The 11,652-nt window shown below is 54.2% G+C and overlaps 1 protein-coding gene across 3 annotated transcripts in view; it reads left to right on the top strand.

Moving 5' to 3' along the window:
• The first annotated feature begins 450 nt into the window (after nt 1-450).
• The window catches only part of CAND2 (cullin associated and neddylation dissociated 2 (putative)), a 29,971-nt gene continuing 18,769 nt past the window's right edge, over nt 451-11,652 (top strand). For 2 of the 3 annotated variants that reach the window (XM_021695018.1, XM_044916351.1), the window contains exons 1-4: nt 451-539; nt 6,062-6,205; nt 9,087-9,241; nt 9,924-10,047. In XM_021695018.1, coding sequence (XP_021550693.1) covers nt 472-539; nt 6,062-6,205; nt 9,087-9,241; nt 9,924-10,047 — 491 coding nt within the window. In that variant the 5' untranslated portion in view covers nt 451-471. The remainder of the gene's footprint in view (nt 540-6,061; nt 6,206-9,086; nt 9,242-9,923; nt 10,048-11,652) is intronic. The other variant, XM_044916353.1, reaches the window with a different exon arrangement.

The following is an 11,652-nucleotide window of genomic DNA, read 5'->3' as shown; positions in this document are numbered from 1 at the left end:
AGTAGCAGCTCCTGCTTCTTGAATGCCTACAGATGAAAAAGCTGAGGTTCAGAAAGGTAAAGTAACTTGGCCCAGGCTACATAGCCCCGGAACCGGCAGAATTGGGATTCGAAGCTGAGACTCTCCGATCCCATGCGCGTGCCACGCAATCATGCTCGGGACCCACAGGAATCACAGTGAGGCGGTTACCGCCGAAAGGTAGTGAGCTCCCCGTCTCTGGGGGTGTGCAAGTCGGTGCCGGGCCACGCACGGAGCAGTGCCTGGTGCCCGGGCCGAGACCGCAGAGCCTCTCGCAGGCCCCCTTCCGCCTCCCGCGGCGGCCTCGGCCGAGGCGCGAGCGAGGCACCACCCGGGCGGGGCGGGGGCTGCTATTTCTGTCCGGTGAGCGCAGCCCGCGCCGCAAGGCGGGGGAGGGGGCGCCCGCGCCGCCATATTCGCTCCTGCCGGCCAGCCCCGCGGCGCGCAGCCACCATGAGCACCGCCGCCTTCCACATCTCCAGCCTCCTGGAGAAGATGACGTCCAGCGACAAGGACTTCAGGTGCGCCCCGCTGCCGGCCCCCGCCTCTGCACCTCCCACTGAAACCCCGGCCTTCTTCGCCTCCCGCCGCGCCGGCCCATCCCCCACGAGCGTGCAGCCCCTGCCCGTCTGCCCGCGTTAAGCTCCACCCCCCCATGACCCCCGCCCCTGCAGCTCCAGCTCCCCTGCTCCCGGCGCCGCAGCCCTGCGCTCTCTACAGTCCCTGCTTGTCTCCCACCGTGCGCGCGTCGGCCCCTGCCGCCGTCGGCTCGTCGGAGCCCAGCTCCTCCCCTCGGCACCCTTCCTCTGCCTTGTCTCTCCTGTGTGCCCAGCCCTCATCTCTCCCCGCAGCCGATGCGCCCAGGCCTCCCACCTGAACCCGTGGTGAAGCCCTCGGCTCTTCCTTGGGGATCCCGGCGCCTGCCTCTTCTTCCCCGCATTGAAACCCAGCCCCTTCCCGGGCCCACAACCCCGGGACCGACTTTTCCACAGCTACCCTCTGCCCCCTCAGCTCCGCCCTCTTCTCCTCGGAGTGTTTCCCCACCCCCGCCCCCCGGCCCCCTGCCTGCGCTTCAGCAGGGCACCTTCTCCCCTCCCCGCCCCTCCCAGGTTTGCTCTGACACAGCCTGAAGGAGGGGGCTGGGCTGAGTGGCTTGGCAGGCACTGGTAGGCGGTGGTTGGAGTAGGGGCTTTTAGCTTTGGGGTGCCACTCCCCTTCTCTTTGTTTCCCTTTCGCCGAACATCACTGAGCCACACCGGAACAGAGCTGGAAAGAATGGAGGAAACCTCTCTTCCAACCCCGTCTTCTTCAGGGGGAAACTGAGGCCCCCGGGGGGTGAAGGGATTGGCTGTGGTCACACAGCCGGTTCTGGACCCTGGGAGCTGAAAAGAGGCCACAGAAACCAACATAGTCCACTTAGTGAACATTCTGTCACGTTATCCCCAGTCACGAAGGGGACCGTTGAAGTCACAGAGCTATGAAGTGGAGGATGTGGGGTCCAAATGCAGGTCAGCCTTAACCCAGAGGCTGAGATCTTAGCGAGGCCATCTGATCCAGCCCTCTGACGGGTGAGGAGATTGAGGCCCCCCCCTCTCCTGGTCTGATTCCTGCCTTCTGACACCCACTCCTCAGCACCCTTCAAGAGCTATTCAAGAGTAGAGCTTTAGAACCACAGTGCTGGGTTCAGATCCTGCCCCCAACCACTTACTGGCTGTGTGACTGTGGACTTCTGAGCCTCAACTTCTGTTTCCATAAGATGGGATAATAATAGAATCCGCCTCAGAGAGTTGGTATGAGTTTTTGAAAAGGGTTAATGCATGGGCAGTGCTTAGATTAGTGGCTGGCACCAGATTGGTGCTTAATAAATTGACGCTTATGATTCCGTGCACATCAGAAATTTGCCATGCCCTCTCCCCACTCTTTACTTGCAATCCCTCCCCCCCTTTCATTTCTTCCCTTCACCTGGCTAGCTCCTACTCCTTTGTCACCTCTTTGGGATGCCTCCTGACAACCAGGCAGGGTTGGGCACCTCCCCTGGGCTCCCACAGTACCTGTCCTGCCCTGTGTTTCTGCTGCATCACTTCTAGCCCCGAGATACTCAGAAGCCCTGCACCGGGACTGTGTGCTTCCTTTTTGCATCCCAGAGCCTGTTCTGGGTACACAGAAGGTGCTCAGTGAATGTTTTCTAGGTGCCAGGCTCCCTGCTTGCTGTCCAGTGCAGTCTCATTCAGTCTACCCAGGCAGTCCAGAACAGTCCTTCCTGTTCTCCAGAGGTTCAGAGAGGTGAAGTGACTTGCCCATAGCCGGCTAGTGGCCAAGGGGATTTGCACCCTTGTCTCTTGGGCCCTGATTCCAGTCTCCAGGAGAGGGAGTTGGCCCTGCCAACTAGAGCCTGAGAAGCCCTTTCAGCCTGCTCTGCCTGAGAACACTTAAAACCATCCCAAGCATATGAGAAAGGTGTCTATTTTTAAAGTCCAAATACCGGGAAGGCTGGGTCCTGCTGACCAACTGTCCAGGTGCCCCTGTGGCCGAGTGTTTCAGCTGAGTTGTCTCTCTGGAATGAAACAAACTGTGCCCTCTGGCTTCTGGAGGCAGGTGGTAACTGCAAGTGGGGGTCCCAGGCAGGGTCAAGGAAACCATTGATCCCTATTGTCCCCGTGTGGGCAGGAGGCTGCTCAGTTCCCACTCAGACTCCAGCAGCCAGATGGACAAACTGGGGGGTCTTGCAGGAATTCCTTAATCATTTTTCGAAAACACAATAGTAATTGTTGAGGAGCCAGGAGACCTGACTGGTGTGCTGAGTCTCCTCCCAACTTGCTGTGTGACCTTGGGCAGATCGTGCAGCCCCTACGAGCCTGGTTTCCTCATCTGACTCATGCTAAAAGCTGATTGTCCTATTGAAATCTCCCAAAGATGTTATGAGGTGAGGCAAAGAAAATTCTCACTTCGTAGGTGGAAAACTGAGACTCAGGAGTCAGTTACCTAGTTGATAAGTGGCAAGACCTATGTATTTACTTAAAGCCACACTTCAGGGGCGCCTGGGTGGCTTTGTTGGTTGAGCATCTGACTCTTGATTCCGGCTCTGGTCATGGTCTCACGGTTGTGGGATCAAGCCCTGTGTCAGGTTCTGTGCTTGGCTTGGAGTCCACTTGGGATTCTCCCTCCCTCTGCCCCTCCCCCACGCATGTACGCTCCCTGAAATAAATAAATAAATCTTAAAAAAAAAAGGCAAACTTCAGTGCTCAAACTCTTATCTACCAAATTATATGCTTTGTTGTACATCCCCCACTGCCACCACCACGTACATATGCACAATACAGCTTTCTTTTTCTGAAAGCTGGTTATTTGCAGGACCTCGGGGGTGTCTGAAATGCTGAGGCATATCTCAGAAGAGTTGGTTTCTGAGTTTGGGTTCCCCCACAGCTGCTTGGCTGTTAGGGGCTGGCTCTTTCCCTGCCTCCCCTCCTGCCCTCACCATACTTCCCAGGCCTTCTCTAGACCTGTTCTTTGCTGGGTCTGGAGTCCCTGGGACGAACTTGATGGACCCCCGTGAGTTCATATTCTAATGGGGAGACACACTGGTAACCAAGCTTGCAATGCAGTTTGAAGAGTGCTCTGCTTAAGAATGCAGAGTGCTCTGAGAGAATCCTATCCAGGGGAACCAAGTGTGATTAGGGAGTGTGGGTTGGGGATAGGGCATGGTGGTCAGAGGAGTCATTTCTGAGGCTGGGACATTTGAACTGGGTCCTTGACAATTGAATAGGAGTTCAACAGAGAAGAAAGAGGGGGATAGGAGGCTCATCTTGGGCAAAGGAACACATTCCTTCAGTTGCCAGGCTGAGCTGGGTCTCTATGAACTGCAGCAGAAACACAGCTTAGAGACCCTGCCTACCATCTCAGAATGTCCCCTCAGCGAGGCAGACCTAGGAGTGCGTGTGTCTACCCCCGGCCTTGGCATGGCTCAGATGCAAACCTCCTTCAGCTTCCCTTGGCTGCTTCTCCTGCAATGACCCGGCCCAGAGGTGTGCACAGTCAGCCCTGCCACTCCCTCCCGGCCTCCAGCCCAGCCTCCTTCCTTCTCTCAGCAGCTTGAGGCTAATCCCAGCTGTTAAAAATAAACAGCAGTGACATCGACAAGTGCCCTCCTGGTAACAGGGTGCTGTGGGTCTCCCCATGACATCAAGCAGCAGGTCTGAGCCTGCAAAGATGAGGCTGGAACCCTGACAGGAGGGTTGGGAGGAGCAGTAGGGCTCTTGCTGGTAGAGCAAGCTCAAGCCTAAAACAAGGCTGGTGTGAGGAGGCAGGGTGGTCTGGTGGGTCAGCAAAAGCTGGAGGCTTTCTCTGGGGCTGCCACTCTCTGGCCCTGAATTTGCCGCATCTCTCCTGGCTGCTCTGGCCTTCCCCTCCAGTCTCTCCTTGCAAGTGCCTTCAAGACCCAGTGAACGGGTACAGTGGGCCTGGTGGGAACCTGGTCAACTGGAGGTAGTGTCCCACCTAATGAGGACAGCCATGCCCTGACCAGCCAGTTATTGTCACCAGGGGATGTTGGCCCGGTTGTATTCAAAGACTCTATTTTCGGGGCGCCTGTGTGGCTCAGTTGGTTAAGCGTCTGCCTTCAGCTCATGTCATGATCCTGGGGTCCTGGGATCGAGCCCCATGTAGGGCTTCCTGCTCAGCGGGGAGCCTGCTTCTCCCTCTGCCCCCCCCCCCCCCCCCGCTTATGCTCTTTCTCTCAAATAAATAACATCTTAAAAAAAAACCCAGAAGACTGTTTTCAAGAGAATCTGGTAATTACAACTTTTACATCAACTCCCCCAGTTTCTAACTGTTGTTAGGTCTAATTTTTGAAAAACATCTGCAAGGAGGACACAGCTGAGGCCTGCCAGTTTAAGGCTGCTGTGCCCTTTTAATCTCGGCAGGAGCCATGATGCTCCTGCAGCTCTAGCTCATGGCCTTCCAGCTCAGACTCCTACTGCAGTTCTAACGCCCCAGGACACGGTGTCAGGCCACATGGATCTGCCCACCTGCCACCCTGGGGTGGGAGCCATGGTTGGGAACTGGCCAGCTTTTGACATCAGTGTCTAAGATATGCTTGCAGCCCATCAGCATGGCCTAGGGCAGGAGTTCTCAGAGCGTGGTCCCTGCTCCTCGGGGACTTGTTAGAAATGCAGATTCTTGGGGCGCCTGGGTGGCTCAGACGGTTAAGGGTCTGCCTTTGGCTCAGGTCATGATCCCAGGGTCCTGGGATTGAGCGCTCTGCATCGGGCTCCTTGCTCAGTGGGGAGCCTCCTTCTCCCTCTCCCTCTGCTTGCGCGCTCTCTCTCAAATAAATAAAATCTTAAAAAAAAAAAAGAAATGCAAATTCTTGGACCCCAGGTCAGACCTGATTCCAGAAACCTTGGTGGTGGGCTCCAGCAGTGTCTAACAGGCCCTGCAGGTGATTCTGATGCCAGCTACAGTTTGAGAACCACTGGTCTAAAGGCAGGGGCTGAGTGGGTTCTCCGAGGCGGAGGTGGGCAGGTCTAGCCCCACTCCACCTATCTGGTAGAGAGGCGTCTGTTCGACCTTCTAGCATGAAGGAGGTGAATGATGTAACATGCCATTAAAATAACAGCGGTGCTACTTACTGAGTGCTCACTGTGTGCTCAGTGCATCACATACATTATTTCATTTTAACTCCCATATAACCCCACAATGCAGGTGCTGTTCTTATCCCCATTTTTCTGACAGGTAAAGTAGGGCTCAGAGAGGTGAAGTGACTTGTCCAAGTTCACATTTACATGAGTGGTAAAAGCAGGAGCCACCAAACTCAGCGCTCAGCATTTAGCCAGCATGCTGTACCACTCCTAGTCTGCCGTGACGTGGCAGTTGGTATCTCACCCATTGGTCTCCTGGTGGTGGCCCGACCGAGCCTCCAGCCCAGATAAGCCACTTGCCCTTGAATCTTTGTATCGAGGTCTGCTTCTGGGGGAACTCTAAGAAACTTCCCAGAACACTGGGGCCCAGGAGCTGCTCAGTAGTCCTCCTCTGCTCTCCTGCCCAGGTTCATGGCCACCAGTGACCTGATGTTGGAGCTGCAGAAGGACTCCATCCAGCTGGATGAGGACAGCGAGCGCAAGGTGGTGAAGATGCTGCTCAGGCTGCTGGAGGACAAGAACGGTGAGGTGCAGAACCTGGCCGTCAAGTGGTGAGTGTTGGCCTTGGTGGGGACAGGGCAAGACCAGGTGTGAGAGAGCCCCACGGGCCCCTGCCCCTTTGGGGTACAGTCTGAGAGAGTAGTTGCTGTGAGCACCCCTTAAGCCCCAGGGGAGTTGGACAGTGCCTTGGTCTGGATTCCCCCAGAAGTAGACCCAGTGACAGGGATTCAAGTGTGAGTTTATTTGGGAAGTGATCCCAGAAAACTCCAGTAGGGGAATAAGGAAGTGAGGTAGGGAAGGAAGAAAGCCAATAACGTGTGGAAGATCAAGCAAGTTACTGCTGTGGGCAAATGGAGCTTAACCCTTGGGGGCCTTTGGGACGCAGTGTAGGACATGCCCTGGGGAGTGTTCCACCCGTGGGCTGTCAGTCTGGTTGAGTGCTGCTCCCAGGGTAGTGGGTAGTGTGGAGGGTTGACCCCGCCAGCCAGAGAAAGCCCTCAGGCACAGATGCAGGGACTGGCAGCTGGAAGGTCACGCCGGCATGCAAAAGGAGTGGTGAGGGCTGAAGGGCCAGGGGGGCCCCAAAAGCCTTTGCCCTAGGCACCCTGAGGTTGCAGTCCTGAGACCTTGGCCAGTTATCTGTAGAGCTAAAAAAGCAAGATGAGGTATGTGCAGGGCACACGTGTGTGTGGGTGGGTGGAGGACTGAGGAATGGCAGGGGTCCACAGTCACCAGAGAATTGGGGCATTACCTGTGGAACAGCACTCTGTGAGCTGGGCCCAGGCATTCTGGGCCGTCTTAATGAATTTCAACTTGATCCCAAGAGCAGAGGGAATCCATAGTTTTATGCAGGAACATGACATGGTCATGTTTGTAGTCTGGAAGCATCTCTCTGGCCGCGTGGTAGAGAGAGGGTGGATGGCGGTTTCCCACCGGCAGAACCAATAGTACGGTAGTGTGTGTTCCAGTATGTGAATGCTTGGGCACCTTGACTGAAGGGATAATAAAGTCATTATTTCTCATGAAACCTGCACTAAACGTAGGCTCACTTGTGGGTGCCGTGGTACTTGGCAGGTAGAAACAGGTGTGGATGTTGAGGACTCAGCTCCCACAAGCAGCACTGCGGTGCTGATTTTCTCCATTAGCGATGAGATTTTCTGAAATGGCGAACATCTCCTGGTAGTTTTCCGGAAAACAAAGTACAGTCTTCCTTCAATTTACCGGATAGTTATATTCTTGGGACATTTAGAGCCTATTAGAATAGTATAAAAAGTGCTTTGTGTTTATATGTAAATTGAAATTAGATTTTGGACTCAGATAATTATGGAAAGGTTTTTTTCCTATGCGAATGCCCAGTGGGGTGTTAGAAACTCCAGCAGGACATGGAACATGTTTTCTTTTACAATACTGCCTTTCCCAGCCACATGCACGCCCCCCCCCCACCCCCCAAATAAAAGCCAGAAGTGACATCTCATTAGTTATGACCAAAAAAGGCCCCCATAAATTTCCAGAACTCTCCTGAGGGCACTACACCCCAATCAGAACCTATAGGAGGCAGAAAATGGGGGGAACCCCACGAGTACTTGGATAGAAGAGTTGATGTTGAAAACCGTCAGAAGAGAGCCACGGTTTGCAAACTGGTATGCATTGCGGTTCCCTGGGACCCTGGTTAAAGCTCTGTATTCCCCAGCAGGGATTCGGACTCAGGAGCAGGAGGGTTGGAGGGAGGAGTCTGAGATGGGCAGATGAGGAAGTAGCACCTGGGAATCTGCACTCGAATGCACACCCACATCCCAGAATTCATTTAGGTCAGAGGTTCTCAATCTTGTTTTTTTTTTTTAAGATTTTATTTATTTATTTGACACAGAAAGACAGCTAGAAAGGGAACACAAGCCGGGGGAGTGGGAGAGGGAGAAGCAGGCTCCCCGCCGAGCAGGGAACCCGATGCGGGGCTGGATCCCAGGACCCCGGGATCATGATCTGAGCCGAAGGCAGACGCTTAACGACTGAGCCACCCAGGCGCCCCAGAGGTTCTCAATCTTAACTGCATGTTAGAATCACCTAGGGAATTAAAAAACAAAACAAAACAAAAACAAACTCGCAATGTCCAGGCCACACCTGAGAACCAACGAACTCCGATTCTCTGGGGCTAGCACCCGGGTGACAGTTTTTTAAACGCCCCATGTGATGGCAATGCACAGTTACGGCTGAGAACTAATGTGTCTAGTACAGCTGTTTTTAAACTTTAATGTGGCTTCACATCACCTGGGCCCTTTGTTGAACTGCAGATTCTGGTTCAGTAGCTCTAGGGTAGGACCTGAGAGTCTGCATTTTTGACAAGTTCCAGGTGATGCTGGTGATGCTTGTGAAGCTGATCTGTGACTATGAGCGGCAAAGCAAGGCTCTAAGGCAGAGGTTCTCAAAGTGTGGTCCCTGGACCACCAGTATCAGCACCCACTGAGAACTTGCTAGAAATTTAAATTCTCAGGCCCCACCTAGACCTCCTGAATCTGAAAATGTGGGGTGGGGTCCAGAAATCTGTTTTAACAAGTCCTCCAAGAGGATTCTGATACACGCTCAAGTTTGAGAACCTCTTGGGCATTCGTTGGTTTCCAGCTGAGGTTCCAGCTGGTTTCCAACTGAGAATACTCTTAGCCATTCCTTGGTTTCGAGCTGAGGTTACCGGGCTCAGGGGTTTGGCCATATACTGACATGCAAAACCCAGGAGGAGGTGCAGGTTTGGGAGGTGCCAGGAATGATGTTGGCAGAGCCAGAGGGTGCCTGTCTTTCTGGCAAAATAAGGAGTCCCCTGTCTATCTGGGGCCTTTTCCTCAGCACATGTGGCCCCATGGGCCTGAGGGGGACCTAAGGAGCAGCGTGACTCGGGCTGAGCCTGGGGCTTTTGGACACCCTCCTTCCCTCCCTGCTCAGCCTGGGTCCTCTGGTGGGCAAAGTGAAGGAGTACCAGGTGGAGACCATTGTGGATGCCCTCTGTGCCAACATGCGGTCAGATAAGGAGCAACTCCGAGACATCGCTGGCATTGGCCTCAAGACTGTCCTGTCGGAGCTCCCTCCTGCAGCTACAGGTACCCAGGTCCCAGGGATTAGGCACTGTCATTATCTGTCCTACTTTATGATTAAAGAGACTGGGGCCCAGAGAAGTGAAGGTACTTACTAACGCCATCCAGCTAGTGAGTGGCAGAGAATTCAGACCCAGCTCTGTTTAAATTCCTGGCTCTGTGTCGGGAATGCTTTAGCTGTCAGTAACAAAAATCTAACTAAGGACAGCTTGAGGGAGTACGGGGTTGCTTTTGTCACAGAATTCTGGAGGGATCAGCCATCCCATTTTTGCAGCAATTCATTTAGCAGCTCAATTAGGACAGGGGTAAGGTCTCTGCCTCTTTTAAGAAAAGCACATGTTTCCTCAGAAGCCCTCAGAAGGCTTTGACCTGTATCTCACTGGCCAGAACAGGGTCACTTGGCCCCTGCTAGCAGCAAGGGAGTCTAGGCAAGGAGCTCTCCCTGCCTCCCTAGTTAGCAGGTGGAAGGCAGTGGGGCCGGGTGTGGGGTGAGTCAGCCATCAATTCTTCAGCTTCCCTGGCTGTCCCCTTTAGTTCAGTCAGACTCTGGGTCAAACCTTGGACCACTCAAGGCCAGGGTCAGCTGGATTCTCGGGGATGTAGGCTCAGGAATATAACGAAAGCAAGGGCCGACCAGAGGTGGTGGCCGGCCCTGGGCCTCACTGTGCCATCCTTGTGCTCTGTGCAGGCTCTGGCCTGGCTACCAACGTGTGCCGGAAGATCACCGGCCAGCTCACCAGTGCCATCGCCCAGCAGGAGGATGTGGCTGTGCAGCTGGAAGCCCTGGATATCCTCTCTGACATGCTGAGCAGGTGGGGGACCTGAGCAAGGAGGACCAGGGAAGGGCAACATGGGGACAGAGAGGGATTCAGAGCCACAGAGCCAGCACTTAACTGCACACCAGGCTCTGTGCTTGGCGCTCCTTGAGTGTCCTAGCAGCCCTGCGAAGGAGAGCTCCTTCATCGCAATTCTATAGTCTCTGAGCCCTGCCCAAGGTCACACTGTCAGTGCCAAGGTAACAGTAAATGGCAGAACCTGGGGTTTGAATTCAGGTCTCTCCAAGCCTGGAAGCCTATGTGTGTTCATCCTCTCCCTCATCCCCTTCTTTCTTTTTCTTCTTTTGGGCTAATAGAGCTGGGCCTTTGTTTTAAATTACACTGTACATTTTAAAATTGTTCATTCATTCAACCTCCCAGGACTTGAACACCTACTCTGTGACCCAGAAAAATGTCAGATGTTGAACTGGTGTTGGGAATATGGAATTGGATGGGTCTTGGGCCCTCCTAGGGAGGAGCTCACAGATAACGTAAACTAAGTGGATAAGAACAACAGTAAGGAAAAATAGGAGCTCAGAGGAGGAGCTGGGGGTTGGGAACTTGCCTCGAGAGGGCCCCGCTAGCTGAGCCTTCAAGGATGGGCAGAACTTGGCCAGGATTGGTTGGGCATAAGGGGGACACTGGAGAGAGAGACTGCCCTTGGGTCCTGGGGGAGACAGCGTGGGGCTGGGGTGTAATGTGGAGAGGCTGGTGTGGAGAGATGAGGCTGAGGGCTGAGCAGGAGCTGCGGGGTGGGTGACTAAGGCTGACACTGAATGTGTGAGGAGTGGGGGTGGGGGTCAGGGCAGGGGTCGAGGAATGCCTGGTGCATATTGGTGTGTTTCAGACTTCTCTTCCTATCTGCCATGTGCACGGTAGATGGCAGGGGTTGAATGGGCAGGGAGACTGGTTAGGAGGCTTCTGCAAGCAGGTGCACTCAGGTTGTATTTAGGAGATAGACTCCACAGGACTTGGGGTGGGTGAGTGGCAAAAACTCAGAGGTGATACCCAGAGGTCTGGCTTTACTGACTGGGGGGCACACAGGGCCATTGGCTGTGGTGGGGTGCACTCTGGGAACAGGAGCAGGTTGTGGAGAGGAAGGTGATGGGTTCATTTGAGGCATGTTGAATCAGAGGTGCCTGGGAGGCACCCACTCAACCAAAGACTCCATGAGGGCAGGCTCTAGGGCCAGTCTAATCTCACCCAACCTACCAGCACAGGCCCTGGGACACAGTAGGTGAAGAAAGAAAGAAAAATGAAATCCAGGAGAGAGAGCCAGGCTGGATATGGGAGTGTGAGGCCAATGTGTTTGTGTAGAGTGAGAAAAGTCTCAGCATATGTATGGGACCGAAAATGCACAAGCCTGGTTTTGAAGGTGAAGACAGAAGCTGCTGAGGTGGGTAGGGGGCTGCATTCTCCCTGTGCAGAAGCCATTCTCTGGTTTTGCCTCTTGCCTTAAGCCTAGAGCCCAGCTTATCCAAAGAGCACTGGGGAGCCACTGAAGGAGTTAGGCAGAGGATTGACCAGATCAGAGGTAGACTTTAGAGAACTGTGATCTCAGTGAAGGGGATGGATTGACAGGGTGTGTGTGTGTGTGTGTGT

The sequence above is a fragment of the Neomonachus schauinslandi genome, chromosome 1 (genome assembly GCF_002201575.2).
Source record: "Neomonachus schauinslandi chromosome 1, ASM220157v2, whole genome shotgun sequence".
NCBI classification, from domain to species: domain Eukaryota; kingdom Metazoa; phylum Chordata; class Mammalia; order Carnivora; family Phocidae; genus Neomonachus; species Neomonachus schauinslandi.
The sequence above is the reverse complement of the archived record's forward strand: the minus strand, read 5'-3'. Positions and strand labels throughout refer to the sequence as shown.